The sequence below is a fragment of the Erpetoichthys calabaricus genome, chromosome 16, assembly GCF_900747795.2.
Source record: "Erpetoichthys calabaricus chromosome 16, fErpCal1.3, whole genome shotgun sequence".
Taxonomy (NCBI): Eukaryota; Metazoa; Chordata; class Cladistia; order Polypteriformes; family Polypteridae; genus Erpetoichthys; species Erpetoichthys calabaricus.
The window spans coordinates 75094782-75112816 of record NC_041409.2 but is presented as its reverse complement, the minus strand read 5'-3'; the positions used below and the strand labels follow the sequence as shown (position 1 = coordinate 75112816).

Sequence of the window (18035 nt, the reverse complement as noted above, 5' to 3'; positions counted from 1 at the left end):
GGTCTCAAATGTCGGGATGTGATAGCACTTTTAAGTAATTTTAAGATAATAGTGTTTTGGAGCAATATCTAGGAGCTTCTACCTCTCCGTGTTTGAAGATCTGTAGGGACAGAGGAAACTTACAGGGTTTTCTACCAGCAGAGCCCAAGAAAATATTTCAAATACATTGTAATAAGCTAGGTGCCTTGGCGATCCTAAATTGTCCCTTGTGTGTGGGGGGTGTGTGTGAGCCCTGCAATGGGCTGGCACCCTGCCCGGGGTTTCTTCCTGCCTTGCTCCCTGTGTTGGCTGGGATTGGCTGCAGCAGACCCCCGTGACCCTGTGTTAGGATATAGCGGGCTGGAGACTGACTGACTGACTGTAATAAAAGAATACCAAAAGTGCATAACAAAAGGAACATCAACCAATATAACATAATAGTAATAATACACCAACCTCAGTGATACACTGAAATTTAATTGAACCTCATGGCTGCCTGCAGCTCCATTGGCTTACCAATACAAAGATGGCTTGAGGCAAAAAAAAATAATTATAATTTGTGTAACCATGTAGGAAAACATGGCAGAAAAAGAAGAAAGTGGCCTTCAGTGTTGTGCACCCTGGACTGACACTTTATTAATTTACTAGCTTCTCAGCAGTGCATTATGGAATGAGTATTTCCTTAAAAGGACTTTCAGCAGAGTTTCTTATGTGGTTCTTGATTTTACTGCTCTAGCAGGCTGTTGCCTCCTTTAGCTCATTTAGAACAAATGACAAATGGTTTATCTTTTTTCATACTATATTTATGATTTAGTCCAAGAATTAATGGGATATTTTGTACAGAGGACACCATCCTTGTTTACAGTGGCAAAAAATAAGCAAGATAGAGTAAAATAAGTGCATTCAGAATGTATACAGACCCCATTCCCTTTCTTTACACTTTATTGTGTTGTGAGTTTAATTTTAACATTTTTAACTTTGACAATTTTTATCATCAGTCCACACTCAATAACCCATAAGAACAAAGTGAAAACATGTTTTCAGAAAGGTTTACAAATTTATTAAAAGTCAAAAATTGATATTTCTCATTCATATATGTACCTTGTGGAAACCCCTTTGGTAGCAATTCTAGCTTTGAGTGTTCCTGTACAAGTCTGTACAAGATTTGCACACCTGGATTATTTAATTTGGTTTATCCCATTCTTCCTGGAAGATCCTCTCAAGCTCCATTAGATTGAATGGGAAGCATCTGAAACTGCCATCTTTAGGTGTCTTCACAGATGTTCAATGGGCTTTAAGTCTGGACATTGGCTGGGTTACTCAAGGACAGTCAGAGACTTGTCTTAAAGCCACTCCAGCGTTGTCTTGTCTGGGTGCTTTGGCTCGTGGTCATATTAAAAGGAGAGCTGTCACCCCAGTCTGAGGTCAAATACACTCTGGAGCAAGTGTTCTTCAAGGACATCTCTTTATTTGGCTACATTTATCCTTCCCTCAGCTCTGTCCAGTCCCCCCGTGTCTGTTGCTGAGGAGAACCCTCATGCTGCTACCACCGTGCTTCACTACAGAGATATTAGAAAAGCGATAAGCAGTGCCTGATGTTTGCCAGGCAGTGTTTTAAGTTTTGTCCAAAGACTTCAATTTTTGTCTCACCACACCAGAGTCTTTTAAAATGCTGTTTGGCAAGCTGTAAGTGGGTTGTCATATGCCTTTTATTCAAGTGTGGCTTCTGTCTAGCCACTGTACCATAAATGCCTGATTGACAGAGTGCTGCTGAGGTGATCATTCTTCTGATGTTCTGATGGGTTCTCCCATCTCAGCAGAGGACTTTTAAAGCTCTGTATATCTACAGTAATCCCTCCTCCATCGCGGGGGTTGCGTTCCAGAGCCACCCGCGAAATAAGAAAATCCGCGAAGTAGAAACCATATGTTTATATGTTTATTTTTATATTGTCGTGCTTGGGTCACAGATTTGCGCAGAAACACAGGAGGTTGTAGAGAGACAGGAACGTTATTCAAACACTGCAAACAAACATTTGTCTCTTTTTCAAAAGTTTAAACTGTGCTCCATGACAAGACAGAGATGACAGTTCAGTCTCACAATTAAAAGAATGCAAACATATCTTCCTCTTCAAAGGAGCAAATAAATCAATAGGGTTGTTTGCTTTTAAGTATGCGAAGCACCGCGGCACAAAGCTGTTGAAGGCGGCAGCTCACACCCCCTCCATCAGGAGGAGAGAGCGAGAGAGACAGATAAAAAAATCAATACGTGCCCTTTGAGCTTTTAAGTATGCGAAGCACCGTGCAGCATACTTAAAAGCTGCACACAGAAGGTAGCAAAGTGAAGATAATCTTTCAGCATTTTTAGACGAGCGTCCGTATCGTCTAGGTGTGCGAACAGCCCCCCTGCTCACACCCCCTACGTCAGGATCACAGATAGTCAGCGCAAGAGAGAGAGAAAGAAAAGTAAGCTGGGTAGCTTCTCAGCCATCTGCCAATAGCGTCCCTTGTATGAAATCAACTGGGCAAACCAACTGAGGAAGCATGTACCAGAAATTAAAAGACCCATTGTCCTCAAAAACCCGCGAAGCAGCGAAAAATCCGCAATATATATTTAAATATGCTTACATATAAAATCCGCGATGGAGTGAAGCCGCGAAGCGCGATATAGCGAGGGATTACTGTATTGAGTTATTCATCACCTCCTTGACCAAGGTCCTTCTTGCCAGATTACTCAGTTTGGCCAGAAGACAATCTGTAGGAAGAGTTCTGGTGGTTCCAAACTTCTTCAATTTCACAATTATTGAGACCACTGTGCTCTTGGAAACACTCAAAGCTTTAGAATTTGTTTTATCTCCAATCATAATTTGATCATGGAGGTTTTCAAAGAGTTTTTTGGACTTCATGGCTTGGTTCTTGTCCTGACGTGCAGTGTAAATTGTGGACCTTATATACACACACGAGTGTGTTTTTCTAAACAATGTCCAGTCTATTCATTTTGCCACAGATGGACTCCAGTCAAGTACTGGACGCATCTCGGGGAGACTTAAAGCAGATAGGACCACAATCTGGGGTGCCTCAACTATGAAGGAGAGGCTTCACTTTTTGATTTTTAATACATTTGCAAAGCTTTCTGGAAACATGTTTTCACTTTTGTCATTGTTGGTTATTGAGTGTAGATGGGTAAAAATGGCAAATGTGTCCATTTAAAATTAAATCTACAAAACAATAAAATGTGCAGAAGTGAAGGTCTAAATATGCTCTGAATTCACCTTATTTTGTATTCTGTAAAATTTATGGCACAATTTAACCCTTTGTCTGTTGAGCATCTCATTAGTTTAGTCTTCTATATCAGCATCCCGCCTGTTGACTTGGAATGCTGTGTGCCTCCATGACTGTGCATTAGCTGTATAAACCAGTGTCTTGGCTGTGATGTCACATGTAAGGAAAATGTACAATGTTATTCATTCTTACAGTTTTGTTCGTCATTTTGTAATTTTTGCTCTTTCTGTGTTATCTCCCAGGCTTGTGAGGATGTCTGCACTTTCCATGTGTGTTAGGCGACATGTTGTCTGCAAAGATAATCTTTTTGTATTACATGTTGTTGTAACTCAGCTTCATCTGCTTAATTTTGAAAGCAATTTTTGTTACTACATCAGATGTAATGTGACCCTTCTAGATGTGACAATAAGTTGAATTCGTACATTCAGCGTCACTTTTAACAGATCCTTAGTGAGTGGCATTTTAGGTTACAAAATATCATGACTATATTAATAGTTGATTAAGAGATGAAGTTCAAACCTCTAGACCAAAATACAACACCTTAGGCGAGATCTTTTCAAAAAGAAAAAAAAGGCTTGAGATCGTTGTGATTTTATATTATGCATAAATGTGTGCCCACAAATTCCTGAAATTGCATACTGAGGCATGTTGTGGGACAGAGCATAGATGTCTAATTTCCCAGTGAATGTATTAACAGGTACTTTGACTACAAGTATCCTAGACAAGATGTCGGCTTGTGCTTTTCTGACTGTTCTTATTCTCAGTGTATTTTACTGTTATTGTTTATGTTGGATAATAGCTACATCTGGCTGTGCAAAGCCAGTTGGGTAACTTTGGGTGCAGTTGTTTTGTTTTGTATTATATTTGCCTTGATCCTCACAAGTGCTTACCCAATTTTATTTATTTTTTTTTTTAACCAGGATGGGACAGGGTCTCTAAAACGAAGTGGTTCCTTTAACAAGCTCAGGGCCTCCCTCCGGCGAAGCAGTGAGAAGTTGGTTAGAAAGCTGCGTGGAGGACCATCTCGGGACAGTGAACCCAAGAACCCAGGGTAATTATCTGTCATACACCTCTAATGCTGTTCATGCGGTCTGCAGTGGAAATTCACTTTCATTTCTCCCAGATCGTTCCTGTGTGCTCAGTGTTAGAACATGTTGTGTGATTCTTGAGTCATTCAAGCACCTTGGTGTTCAAGAACACATGGCAACTTATTTTAAACCTTGTTTTTATTTTTATAAAAGAGCTTTGTTTGTAATTGTATAATATTCTGATGGAAGTTTGGTTATAAAAGGTCCCTCTGGTTTACAGTCATTTAACATCATTATTATCAGATAAAGGTGAAACTTGTGTTGTTTTTAAGTTACAATAAAATACTACATTATTTAATGACCATTTGCACCACTGTTTAAAATGGTAGTCTACATTAATTTTATGACAGACTATACATTTTGCAGGTATTGATGCATGAAGTTTTGCTGACTGAGAAGTATATTGCAATCATCTGCACTTTTCCATGCAACTAACCTAACAATACACAAATGTTGAACATTTGGATGAGGGGTGGGCTTTGATGAAGTGACTTCAGTGTAAGCAGGCTTAAATTAAAGGGTACCTTTTCATTCTCATTTTTTCACTCAGATTTCAGATCAGTTTTAGGTCAGTATTATGTTCAGTCTTTGTTTAAATAATGCAATAGATTTTATTATATCTTAAATTTAATGTCATCATTTTGATAAGTAACTACTGCTCTAAGGTTCACAATTTTTCTTGAAAGTGATGCTTTCAAATTCATGAAACTGTGCAATTTTGATATGTTTTGTTTTCACTAAAATTAAATGATTTATTCATTCCAAACAACAATGTCACCAAAGCTGTAAGTCAGAATATCAGCTGGGAGACACTGTGACTCCTTATTTTCTGGTCTTGTTTAATTCGTCATAGATATCCTGTGCCTTTTTTCATAACATCCATTTGACCTAAAGCCGTTAGTTTTGTGTGATCTTTAAAAACGTCCTTCACAAAAGGTTTGGTCCTCAAAAATGTTTTTTCACAAATGGTGAAAATGCTTTGTGTAATGCTGCCATATGGTGGTGCTTTCAGTTTTAGCTGGCAGGGTCGGACAGTGTGCTTTTGCTTTAATGAACTGTACTTTAGTTATATTGACATGAAGAATATTATCAGTAGCCTGTTGGTGAGACATTTTAAATGCGTGAGAGAGCCACTGAATGACTGGCTTAAACTCTGTGGTTTGCAGCAGCTTATCAGATCGGCCTGGCTAGCCAGCCGGCTGCCTCTTTCATTCCCTTCTCTGTGCCCCCTACATGAATAGTGGGAGCTGTTCATGATAAGGCCTAACACTGAGCTTTGCTACCTCTAATCGGCCAGATTCTATAAAATGAGGATATTCCAATAATCCACTCTGCTCTGAAGCCATTCCTGTATTTTTTGTATTTTTACTTGAGAATTTTCAGAATGATTGTATGTGCTTGTATATATCTTCCTGAAAGTCTTTTGTTTTAAAATCCTTTTATTGTATTTTACTGCTACTATTTAAAAAAAATAAATAATTTTAGTGTAATAAAAATGCATGCTGTTAATTGTTTTTACATGTTTGATTCATTGCAGCATCATTCTTTTCATATTGGTGGCTGTGCCATTTCAGATTTCTTCTTGTGTATTAATCATGCTTGTGTTGCTGGGGCTTATAACAGATGAGGGATTCAGACAGACATGTCTATCATTGGAAAGGAAAGGCTGAAGAAAACGCATAAACCATGAAATGCTTGCCTCATCCTTTTGAACATTCACTGATCACGAATGACAGGTTAGAAATAGAATTGTTAGCTTTATCAGATAATGTTCCTGAGGTATTCCTGATCTACAAATTGTGATTCTTTAGAATTAGTTTTATAAAATTCTTGTAAAATACAAGCTTTATTTTAAGTTAAAAATAACTGTAAATCCAAAATAAACATTTTTTTATTACAGTGCCCACTGACCATCTGAAGAGCACATCTTGGGTCTTTGATCAGAGATGGTGTTTTTTCAATATTCATATATTTATTACTCGCTTCTTAAATCATTATTGATTAGTCAGTAAGACAATCAGTATATATACTTATAACTAGTTGTCCCTTCCTTATAATGAATGGGACCCCTGGAGCTAATCGGAATTACTACTGAATTTAAATTGTGTGAAGGTCAACATCAGTTGTAATCAGGTAATGTAATGAACAGCAGCTTGATTATATGAAAAGGTATACGAGTATATTCAAAGTTCAAACAAAAACCTACATAAATGATCAAAATGAAAAACAATATATTAAAGCTTTTTAACTCCGACTTGGCCAAAATATTGGTACCCTTACTCTTGGTTTAAAAAAAAAAAAAAAAAAAAAAAAAAAAAAAGTAATATATATACAGTATATAGACAGAAGTATCCTATATACAATATTGTTTATTTCACATTTAACAGAACTTTGGTTTTGATTTATGCCCTAACATTTATATAATAGAACAAATTAAAATGGCATGGACAAGTACACCAATCAGCCACGTTAAAACCACCTGCCTAGTATTACGTAGGTTCTCGTTGTGCCATCAGAACAGCTCGGAAATCGTCAAGGCGTGGACTCCACAAAATCACTGAATGTGTCCTGTGGTATCTGGCACCAAGTTAGGAGGTAGGGCCGTCATGTATGGGGCTTTTTTTCCATCACAGAATTTGGAGTCCAAGTCAACACCTTGAACTCTTTGTCATGTTCCTCAAACCATTCCTGAACAATTTCTGTAGTGTAATAGGGTGTATTATTCTACTGAAAGAGGCCACTACCACCAGGGTGTACAGTTGCTACGAAGGGGTTACGTGGTCTGCAACAGTCTTTAGGTAGGGTAGGTGTCAAAATAACATTCACACGAATGCTAAAAAGTTTCCCAGCAGGACATTGCTCAGGGAACTGCCTCCACCGGATTTTCTTCTTCCCATAGTGAATCCTTTTGCCATTTGTTCCCCAGGTAATGTATCTGGCTGTCCACATGATCTAAAAGAAAATCTGATTCATTAGACCAGGCCACCTTTTTCCATTGCACCATGGTCCAGTTCTGATGCTCACATGCCCATTATATGCAATTTTGGCAGTGGACAAGGGTTAGCACAGGCATTCTGACCAGTTTCCAGCTATACAGCTCTATACACAGCAAGCTGTGATGCACTGTGTGTTCTGACACCTTTTGTGCCACAGTCGCTCTTCTGTGGGATTGAACCAGACAGGCTAGCCTTCGGTCCCCACGCACATCTTTGAGACTTGAGCACCCATGACGCTGTCACCAGTTCACTGGTTATCTTTCCTTGGACCATTTTTGGTAGGTACTAACCATTGTGCACAAGACCTGCCATTTTGGAGATGCACTGACTCAGTTGTCTACCCTTTAAAATCTGGCCATGAGACACAGCCTAAAGTTGTTGTCCTGTATAACTTACTTCACACAAATCTTAACACTGGGCTGTATGCTTCACTCTTCTGATTTCATTGTGCTGTATATAGATTCAAGGCACCCAGCTACAGAGACAGCAAGGCAATCCCAAAACATCATTGTGCCGCCTCCACCCTCTCCATTTCACAGTAGGGATGGTGGTCTTTTCTTTGAAAGCTTTGTTTTGTTTTCTGTGAACATGGAGTTGATTTAATTTAACAAAAAGCTCTAATTTTGTGTCATCTGCCCAAAGGCCATTCTTCCAGTGATGGTGTGTGAGAAATACATGTTGTTAAATGTTTAAAAAAGAATGTAGTATAAAAATGCCCTGGGTAATTGTTAAATACTTCATGACAGTAAAATATTTTTAAAGGGAGTTGGTCAACGCAGATTATTGTTCTAACAAATTTTAATGCATGGGTGCAGTGCTAGCGCTGCTGCTTTGTAGTGAGGAGATTGTGTGTTTGCTTCCCGGGATCTCTCTGAATGGAGATAGATGTATGGATGACAAAAGATCCTTTAGTCTCAAAATGTTTCATTAAGAATGGTACGTTATTTGAACAAAAAACAAAGGTACCAATATTTTTGGCCATGTCTGTACTTGGCAGCACAAGCAGTGAAATACAGTATAAATGAACCACATAATATAACTTAGTCTTTTTTTTCTACATCTCCAAATGCAAATTCAGAACACAGGCAGGTGCAGTTCTGATAAAAAGATGTGACGAGAGTATGAAAAGGAACCATTCTAGCAGCTGTTTTAGTAGTATGTGAATAAGTAAAGGAAAAGTCCGTAGCTAATTTCCTTCTAGTAGAAATGGTCGGCGCTCCCCAGTCTGAAGACCTGTGTAGTATCGCCGACCATGTGAAGGTTTAACATTGACCTGAGGTGTGTGTTTTTTCTGGGTAAGTGCTGCCACACTCCATAATCACTTTACTTCATCCTGCTGCCTTTGTATCTTCTTATGAAAAAGCTCTCCATTTTACTTGTGGTGTTGAATGCTGCTGCTGTCTCCTTTTCTTTTTTCTTCTTTCCTCACTTCTTCCTTTTCTTTCTCTGTTTGACGTCAGCAGTGTCGCTGTTTTGTTTCAGACCAACTGCAAATTCCAGTCTGACTATCCTTGGGGTCAAGTGCAGTCTCCTACTTCTACATACATCATATAGGAGAATCTGATTATTCATATGTATTTTTTGTTAAATATTAGATTGAATGTGTTAAGTGTTTCCATATTCCTCTAGTCACAAAGTGAGTGGGCTAAAAGCAGAGAGAGGGAGAGTTCTGGGAGCTTTGAATGGGCTGGGGTACAGGTGTTGGTGCTCATTTGGGTCAAAGTTTGATCCTGTAGTTTCTCTTATACTGAACAGGATTGCTATTATTACAACCTGTCCTCAACGAGGTAGAACTAAGCTGTCTCATGGTGGTCTTATCCCAGCTCATGTTGTCTATTAATGAGGGAAAAATCCAGTGCTCGCTAAATTCTGTTTCATGAGGATAGGAAGAGTTGACATTTAACAATCAAAGAGCAGAGATCTCTGAGTGCTTGGCTGCTGCAAGTCAGATTGTATATCTTAGCATACCAAGGCTACAGCTCACAAGACAGTGTGTGCAAAAATGTGAAATTAGCAATGTCTACAATGTGAGATACAATAGAATTAAGTAACGACACCTAAAGTGGAGCTGTTTACAGAGATACAAAGCATGTATCTGTATACAGACATACTGTATATGGCAAAGTTTGTGTATGTGTGTGTATGTATATTCTAAAAATATAGAAGCAGATTTCTGCTGATGTGCTGTTTTGTAGTGCATGAACTTCTAAAATGTTTTCATTCCAACAGATGTTGGATCTCAAACATTAGTACTGCTGTTGAGAATCCTATAGCAAATGCTGTATACAGTGGTGTGAAAAACTATTTGCCCCCTTCCTGATTTCTTATTCTTTTGCATGTTTGTCACACAAAATGTTTCTGATCATCAAACACATTTAACCATTAGTCAAATATAACACAAGTAAACACAAAATGCAGTTTGTAAATGGTGGTTTTTATTATTTAGGGAGAAAAAAAAAATCCAAACCTACATGGCCCTGTGTGAAAAAGTAATTGCCCCCTGAACCTAATAACTGGTTGGGCCACCCTTAGCAGCAATAACTACAATCAAGCGTTTGCGATAACTTGCAATGAGTCTTTTACAGCGCTCTGGAGGAATTTTGGCCCGCTCATCTTTGCAAAATTGTTGTAATTCAGCTTTATTTGAGGGTTTTCTAGCATGAACCGCCTTTTTAAGGTCATGCCATAGCATCTCAATTGGATTCAGGTCAGGACTTTGACTAGGCCACTCCAAAGTCTTCATTTTGTTTTTCTTCAGCCATTCAGAGGTGGATTTGCTGGTGTGTTTTGGGTCATTGTCCTGTTGCAGCACCCAAGATTGCTTCAGCTTGAGTTGACGAACAGATGGCCGGACATTCTCCTTCAGGATTTTTTGGTAGACAGTAGAATTCATGGTTCCATCTATCACAGCAAGCCTTCCAGGTCCTGAAGCAGCAAAACAACCCCAGACCATCACACTACCACCACCATATTTTACTGTTGGTATGATGTTCTTTTTCTGAAATGCTGTGTTCCTTTTACGCCAGATGTAACGGGACATTTGCCTTCCAAAAAGTTCAACTTTTGTCTCATCAGTCCACAAGGTATTTTCCCAAAAGTCTTGGCAATCATTGAGATGTTTCTTAGCAAAATTGAGATGAGCCCTAATGTTCTTTTTGCTTAACAGTGGTTTGCGTCTTGGACATCTGCCATGCAGGCCGTTTTTGCCCAGTCTCTTTCTTATGGTGGAGTCGTGAACACTGACCTTAATTGAGGCAAGTGAGGCCTGCAGTTCTTTAGACGTTGTCCTGGGGTCTTTTGTGACCTCTCGGATGAGTCGTCTCTGCGCTCTTGGGGTAATTTTGGTCGGCCGGCCACTCCTGGGAAGGTTCACCACTGTTCCATGTTTTTGCCATTTGTGGATAATGGCTCTCACTGTGGTTCACTGGAGTCCCAAAGCTTTAGAAATGGCTTTATAACCTTTACCAGACTGATAGATCTCAATTACTTCTGTTCTCATTTGTTCCTGAATTTCTTTGGATCTTGGCATGATGTCTAGCTTTTGAGGTGCTTTTGGTCTACTTCTCTGTGTCAGGCAGCTCCTATTTAAGTGATTTCTTGATTGAAACAGGTGTGGCAGTAATCAGGCCTGGGGGTGGCTACGGAAATTGAACTCAGGTGTGATACACCACAGTTAGGTTATTTTTTAACAAGGGGGTAATTACTTTTTCACACAGGGCCATATAGGTTTGGATTTTTTTTCTCCCTAAATAATAAAAACCATCATTTAAAAACTGCATTTTGTGTTTACTTGTGTTATATTTGACTAATGGTTAAATGTGTTTGATGATCAGAAACATTTTGTGTGACAAACATGCAAAAGAATAAGAAATCAGGAAGGGGGCAAATAGTTTTTCACACCACTGTAACTTTGGCAGTAGAAAACTAACAGTATATGTAAATAAATGAAATTTAAAAAATAAAAAATACAGGAAATAAAGAATGGTAGATGATAAAGGGAGTACTAATTTTATTTGAATCCATTAAACATTTTAGTGAGCTACCCTCATTTTTTTTTTTTTTTAGCAAAATGAGAGAAAACTGTTTAAATCGATAAACAACAAATTCTCTAAACTGGTATAAAGAAGACACCCTGGCCTCCCAGTATCCAAGTCTGAGACCCCCATATTCATACCATGAGCTACTAACCTCAGGATTAGCACTTTATCTCCAAGTCTGTTTTTTTTTTTTCTTATTTAAAATTTCCTTTATTAGGGCATAGCATCAGCTGTGTGTGAAATGCAGTACATTACATTAGTGCATGACAGCGGCTACTTGGTGTGAAACCCCTGAGTGAGGCCGTAGGTGTTGTGGACTGCAGCTGAACTCAATTCAGTTAGATGACGTTTCTGCACTGTGAATTATGCACCAGACCAGTAGTCATAATTTATTGTGGACTAGGCCAGCAATATACAAGATCTTGCATTTCAATTCCGTGTAAGATGAATGAGTTAGTTCTGAATGTGAATTTATGACTCCGCTTGCTGACATTACTGTGGAAAAGGAATAGAAATTTATAATGATGTGAAACTTGTGTCCATGTGATGCTGCATAGTTTGACTTCATTGGCTTCTCTCCAGTGATGGTGTGTGAGAAATACATGTTGTTAAATGTTTAAAAAAGAATGTAGTATAAAAATGCCCTGGGTAATTGTTAAATACTTCATGACAGTAAAATATTTTTAAAGGGAGTTGGTCAACGCAGATAATTGTTCTAACAAATGTTAATGCATGGGTGCAGTGCTAGCGCTGCTGCTTTGTAGTGAGGAGATTGTGTGTTTGCTTCCCGGGATGTCTCTGCATGGAGAGCGCTTTGAGTAGTGAGAAAAGCGCTATGTAGCTGTAAAGAATTATTATTATGTCCTAACCTTTGCCATGCTTAAAAAAGGTTGCAGCCAGCTGCCACACACAACTGCACACTTAACCACTTTCTTTTTTGCACACTGTGTTTAATATTCCACAATAGTGTTACTTTGTGTTAACTTTATTATAGTTCTCTTACTCATAGATGTATGGGCAGAAGCACCAGTGCACATTTCTTTACTCTTTTTTCCTGATGGCTATTTGCACAAACTTTTCTTTTTGGGTGGCAGGCAAAAGCTGGGATTGATCTGCATGTTTATTTTGATGGAGTTCTCACTTTGTGTTCTTTTTGCAGGAATAAATTCTTTTTTGTGACAAACTCCTTAATCAACTTAATGTGCAGTTTTTTTGTTTTTTTTTTAAAATCTATTTCAATTGTCATCTAATCTTGGAAAGGATGACCATCTGGTCCAGAAACATGCTGCAATGTTTCAACATGTTGTTCTCAAGCCAAACTGTAAAGAGAGCCACGGTTTGGATTTAATAAGTTACATTTGCTATGGACAGAGCTACTCTTAACTTCAGATGGAATGTATAAAGCTTATCAACTTAACTCCTTTAATTTCTTACAACAGCTTATAAACAACAGTCAACCTGCGTGTTATCATGTGGTGTATCTTTGATGGTCCAGGTGCAGGAGACATGTAATATTGCATGTATTTTCATATTTTATGAGGACAGAGGCCCACAGTAATCTTTTTCTGCTGCCAGATTCACATTGTACCTTGTTTCCGTGGTGACTTGAAACGTGGCGTACCTAAAGAAATAGAACGTGAGGTGTGGCAGCAAGATTAATAGATTATGCTGACGATATATCCCATTACTGCTTTGGTTTTTGGTTTATATTCGATATGTATCAGGACATGTCCAATCCTTTGATAGATTTTAAATAACGTAGGCTTGTTTGTTGAATCAGCTCTTGTACACAAATACAGTGTGCCACTGGGCCCTGTGTGCTCCTGCAGTTTACAACCAAGATGGATTGATGGGACATGGTACTGTCTGGTGGGCATTTGACTGATTAGCTGAACCGTTACGAGGGCCACTAACATTTTAAAAGAAGGTTAAAATGATGTGAGCCATAAACAGCTTTGTTGTGCAAAGTCTTTGTTTAACAACATTAGCAGGCTCCACATTTTATATGGAATGTGATGGCTAATAAAATATTGATTATACTGCAGTACTCTAATAATTTCCAAAGCAGAATTGGCCCACTAGATCTTGTTCTGTCTGTGTACTAGAATGCATCTGTGTCTGGCATTGCAGTGAAACACTAAACCCTGGAGCAGGTGTTCACTAATACAAGCTTGTCTACTGACACCTACTAACCTTCAAAATGTGTGCAGTGCTGCTGCTGCAATTCACTTTTCTACTCCACTAAGAGGCGACAGTTTGGGAATTCCTGCCAATTGGCTTTGCCGTCACCTACATAGGGAACAGAAGCAATGTGCTGCAGATCTGCAACGAGTGCCAAGGGAGTAGAATGGGCTAGGGAGGCCAAATGCCCAGCTTTGTTGGGTAGTGATGGTTTGTGGTCTGGTAGCAGATCGAGCTGTTCTGACCCCTAAATGGTACATGTGTCTGGCCAGGTTTCCAGACAGATCATCACCTCAGGTTTCCAGTCTGCCTCTACTTTACAAATAAAATAAACACTCTTTGTGTCTGGTTGCTGGATGTCAACTTGTGCATCTGCCAAGATGGTGTGAAAGTTTGGTTGTTCCTTCCGAGGCACACATCGATAGACAAACAGATAGCACTTCATTTGTTTTTACAGAAACGTTTAGACCTACTATGGTCTCAACACGCACTAGAATGACTAAAAAGAAAGAAAAACGTCTGACTTAAAAGGCACAGTGAGGCACTGCACAGACACATATTGCTGTTGGTATCAAGGAAACCCCGTACCATTTGTTGACATGCTGTCCCTGAAAGTCTTCTCTGTTAGTGTGTCATGGAGAGGATGTGCAGCATTGTTCATAATGGCACTCAGTTTTGTTTTAATTCCTTTGCCACAACCTCCAGGGGATCCAGCGTGTGTCCCATATCTATGCCTGCCCTTCCTTGGGGCTTTCCTGAAGTGATGTTACCAGCTCAGCACACCACAGTGTAGAAAATTACACTGGCCAAAACAGAGTTGTAGAAGATGTGAAGGATTTCACTGTCCACATTATAGGAACACAATCTCCTAAGAAAAAAGAGCCTGTTTGCCATTTCTTATATAGGTTAGGTAGACTTTATTATCCCAGAAGGAAATTGGTTTGCAGCAGAAGACCTCTGTTATGAGACCAGTCCACACTGTTATTGATGAGGACCACCTCTATATCCACTCCTTGAATAATGACCAGACAAAGAGGCTCTTAGGTAGGGTAAAACTTAATAACCAGTTCCATGGTTTTGCTGATGTTAATTTTCAGACAGGTCTTTCTGCACCAAGACGCAGAGTTCTCCAGCTGACTCCTCTAATCGTAGTTTTCAGGTCGCGGTGTGCTCTGTTTTCTTGATTGCTGCCTGCTCATGTGTAGCTATTCTCACTGGTTTATTCTTGCATGTCACTATCCTGGTTTCAGCATGAAGCGTGCCCACTCTTTGAGTGTTCTTAACATGGCTGACAAGGCTGCAGAGGAATCTTCGCAAGTAAGAAACTGATTTATTAACCTGTATGCTCTTGTAGTTTGTAGTATGTGGTCTGCTATCTCTGTAATGTAGACAACAGTGCCTTATTAGCCTCCTTTCCACTTGGGGCCTAACCTTGCACATGAGCTGCAGCTCTGCATCCTGGTTCTTCTGCACATGCCCTTGCTGGGCCAAAACCAGGATTTCTGAACAGCCTTCTGATCGAAAAGTGCTTATCATTGTAGTCACATTTGAAAAACAGCCTCTGGCTCTGGTGCCAACAATATGGCTGTGTGGCTCTTATTCTGGAAACGAATGCTGCAGGAACTCCAGCGCAGTGCTCAGGTCCACAGGCACAGGTAGTGGAAAAGTGGCTGTTGGTTTCTCCAAGGCAAAATGTGGATTATTGCTGTTCTTAATAGAAGCACACTCCTTTAGACACCAAAGCTCCTCACCCGTTCAAGTGCAGCAGTTGTGTTGCAGTTCTAGATGTAGTTACAAGAGCGGTGAACTATCATCTTTGGCCATTTTAATGTATTATCTTACTAATGGGAATTTAAGAAAACAAGATAAACACAGGAGCTGGACAATTTACTATGAAAAGTATGAGTGTACAGCCTTTTGTAATTCCTTGTGATATGGAAAGCTTGTTTTAAATTGATTTTTGTATGAATGAAAAGCATTTTTTGATCAAATTCCACTGTAAAAAAGAATACATTTATTTCAACAAGAAGCATTGTATGAAATACCTCAAAACAGCAATAATCCAAAATGTAAACCCCTGCATTGCAACAACTATAGAAAAATTATGCAACAGGTGATTATATAATACATTTATAAAGCACATTTTCTTTATTTATGGTGAGGTGGTGGATCTTGCCTTTAAAGTATATTGTTCCTCCACCAAATCCTTCGAAAAGGTTTATGAAATTTCCCTTCAGGAGTTACAAACCAAGCAAGTGAAAGGTAACATGCACTCTGAGAGCTTACAGACGAATTACAACAAAAAAATCAAATATGATGGAGACCTTGGTACTCTCAGGCTGCCCGTACTTCATACAAATGTTTTAGTCTGATGAAGAGCGGAGTTTGATGAGACCCAAATTAACTTGTCTGCCTGAAATGATCACACAACTATAGATCAGGGAGGCGCTGTCAGCCATTGTACAGCTATCTGTGACTGCCGCTTTTTTTTTTTCCAGCATCCAATTCCTAACCCCATATGTCTCCAGACGACATTCTGGAAAAACTGCTGCTTCCTGAATATTTTATTGAACCCCTTTAAGTACCCTAGTGGTGCCATTCAGTAACATACAGTATAGCCATTTGTATCATCAACCATGGCCATTGTCCGCAGTAGTAACTGCCTGCCTGTTGAGGTATCCCAGTTCCGGACCATTGCATCATTCCACTTTACTGGTTGTGAAGTCATCACTTGCCCATTTGTCACTGACTATATACTGGTTTCAGTACAAACTGGCCCACTGTGTCCAAGTGCCTCAGAGTGCTTGTCGTACTGTATATGAAGTGATGGGGTCCACTTTAGCATGTTTGGCAATAGGCACCAAGTGTTATTTGAACGTGTAGTTTGTAACCTTAGGGGTATTAGAAGGGCACACCTGCAGTTCTTGCCACACTCCTGTCTTGAATGTTAGTGTGTCAGTGAGAGGGTGTGCAGCAGGAGATCTACACTGGTGAGCTCCTGCATTGCCTCCTCTGACTTGAACTTTTTCTGTGGTTAAGCTTCCCTGGACTGTTATATTTACTTTCAGGACTTGACGTCCTTTTCGTGCCACTTTATAAGTTGTAAGGTATCCGTCTCCTCTGTTTCATGGCCTCACTTGCAGAGACTGGCCTTGACCCCAGGGTCTCGATGAGTGCTGCAGTGGAGAGGGTGTTCTAACACCCAGCACAGACTCGCACTCCAGCATTGTCTCTCTGCGTTTTTAGCACTTGGGCCAGCAGCAGGCAGACGCTTATAGTCGGAGGTAGAGTGGCTCTCCAGAAACAGCATCTCAGGATTTCCCTGAAATTAGGCATCATGTAACCTGGATATGGAGGAGCAGAGGCTTTCTAGGAATACTTATAACCGCTACTAAGTTGTATTTCAAGGAAGAGTAAATGTATTGGAGGACTGATTATATTTTTTTTTTTATTAACACACCCATATACGTTTTTATTTAGCTTGGCCAAGTGTCATAGCACTAAGTAGACTAAGCCACACAGCTACAGATTTTCAGTTGTTGACTAAAAACACACAAATGTCACAGAGAAGGCAGCCGAGCCAAGCCCTGAATTGAACCAGACGCACATCTGTGACGAAGACGCGTGGCATTAGACTGCCGTGGCAAAGACGGAGACTCTCCCAGCATGCAGCTCTTGTGCTTCAGATGCACTTTCTAATGTAAGACTGCTTTTGGCTATTAACAATGTTGAGGGCTTAAAAGGCATCTTTATAAATTATATAAATTATCATACACTTTATGTTTCTCTGTATGAAATTAAAATTTAGAATTTCCCAGTCTTCTTCTTCCCACATTGTTTCATTAACCATCAGCAAATCTCCAGCCTTCATTATGAAGAAACGCTTGTAATTTATGAAATAAAGAGTGCTGGCCAGGAGTGTGAGGTGCTGTACCCATCCCGTCTATACAGCATTTGTCAATTAGCTCAGCAGGGCCGTAGCCTACATGGCTTCTAAATAAGGAACTGGTTTGAAGACCAAAAGCAGTAGCTGTGGCACTCAAGGACCAGGGCTTCCTCCATGCTACATTGTTAATTTACTGAATGCTTTAAGTATATTGCCTGCTGAACACCAAGATAAAATCTTCTCATGGAAACACCCAAACTCACTCTTTCCTCATTCTCACCAACAGCCTCATCCTTCTTTCATGAGGGTGTTTACTTGGCAATCAAAAACATCTAATGTGTGCATCAATAAAACTTAAAAATGAAACCAACTAGCAGGATTAATGTAGCAGCGGATTATTTTACTCCACACTCTAATTTTCATCATTACCTAATCACCTGTTGCATAAAACCTGTTCATAGCTGCCGTGTCGCGGAGCAGTAGATGTTTTAGACCTAAGGCCGCGTCATTCTGAAGAGCAGCAGCTGTGTGTGGGGTTCCTGCTTTTTCTTCAGTAACCTGTGGCATATTAATGAGTCTCACTTTGTTT

The 18035-nt window shown here is 39.6% G+C and overlaps 1 protein-coding gene across 2 annotated transcripts in view; it reads left to right on the top strand.

The window, feature by feature from the left end:
- The window catches only part of klc1a (kinesin light chain 1a), a 90503-nt gene that overhangs the window by 69666 nt on the left and 2802 nt on the right, over positions 1-18035 (top strand). Inside the window, exons 14-15 of one of the 2 annotated variants that reach the window (XM_028822354.2) lie at positions 4179-4309; positions 14811-14877. In XM_028822354.2, coding sequence (XP_028678187.1) covers positions 4179-4309; positions 14811-14877 — 198 coding nt within the window. The remainder of the gene's footprint in view (positions 1-4178; positions 4310-14810; positions 14878-18035) is intronic. The other variant, XM_028822355.2, reaches the window with a different exon arrangement.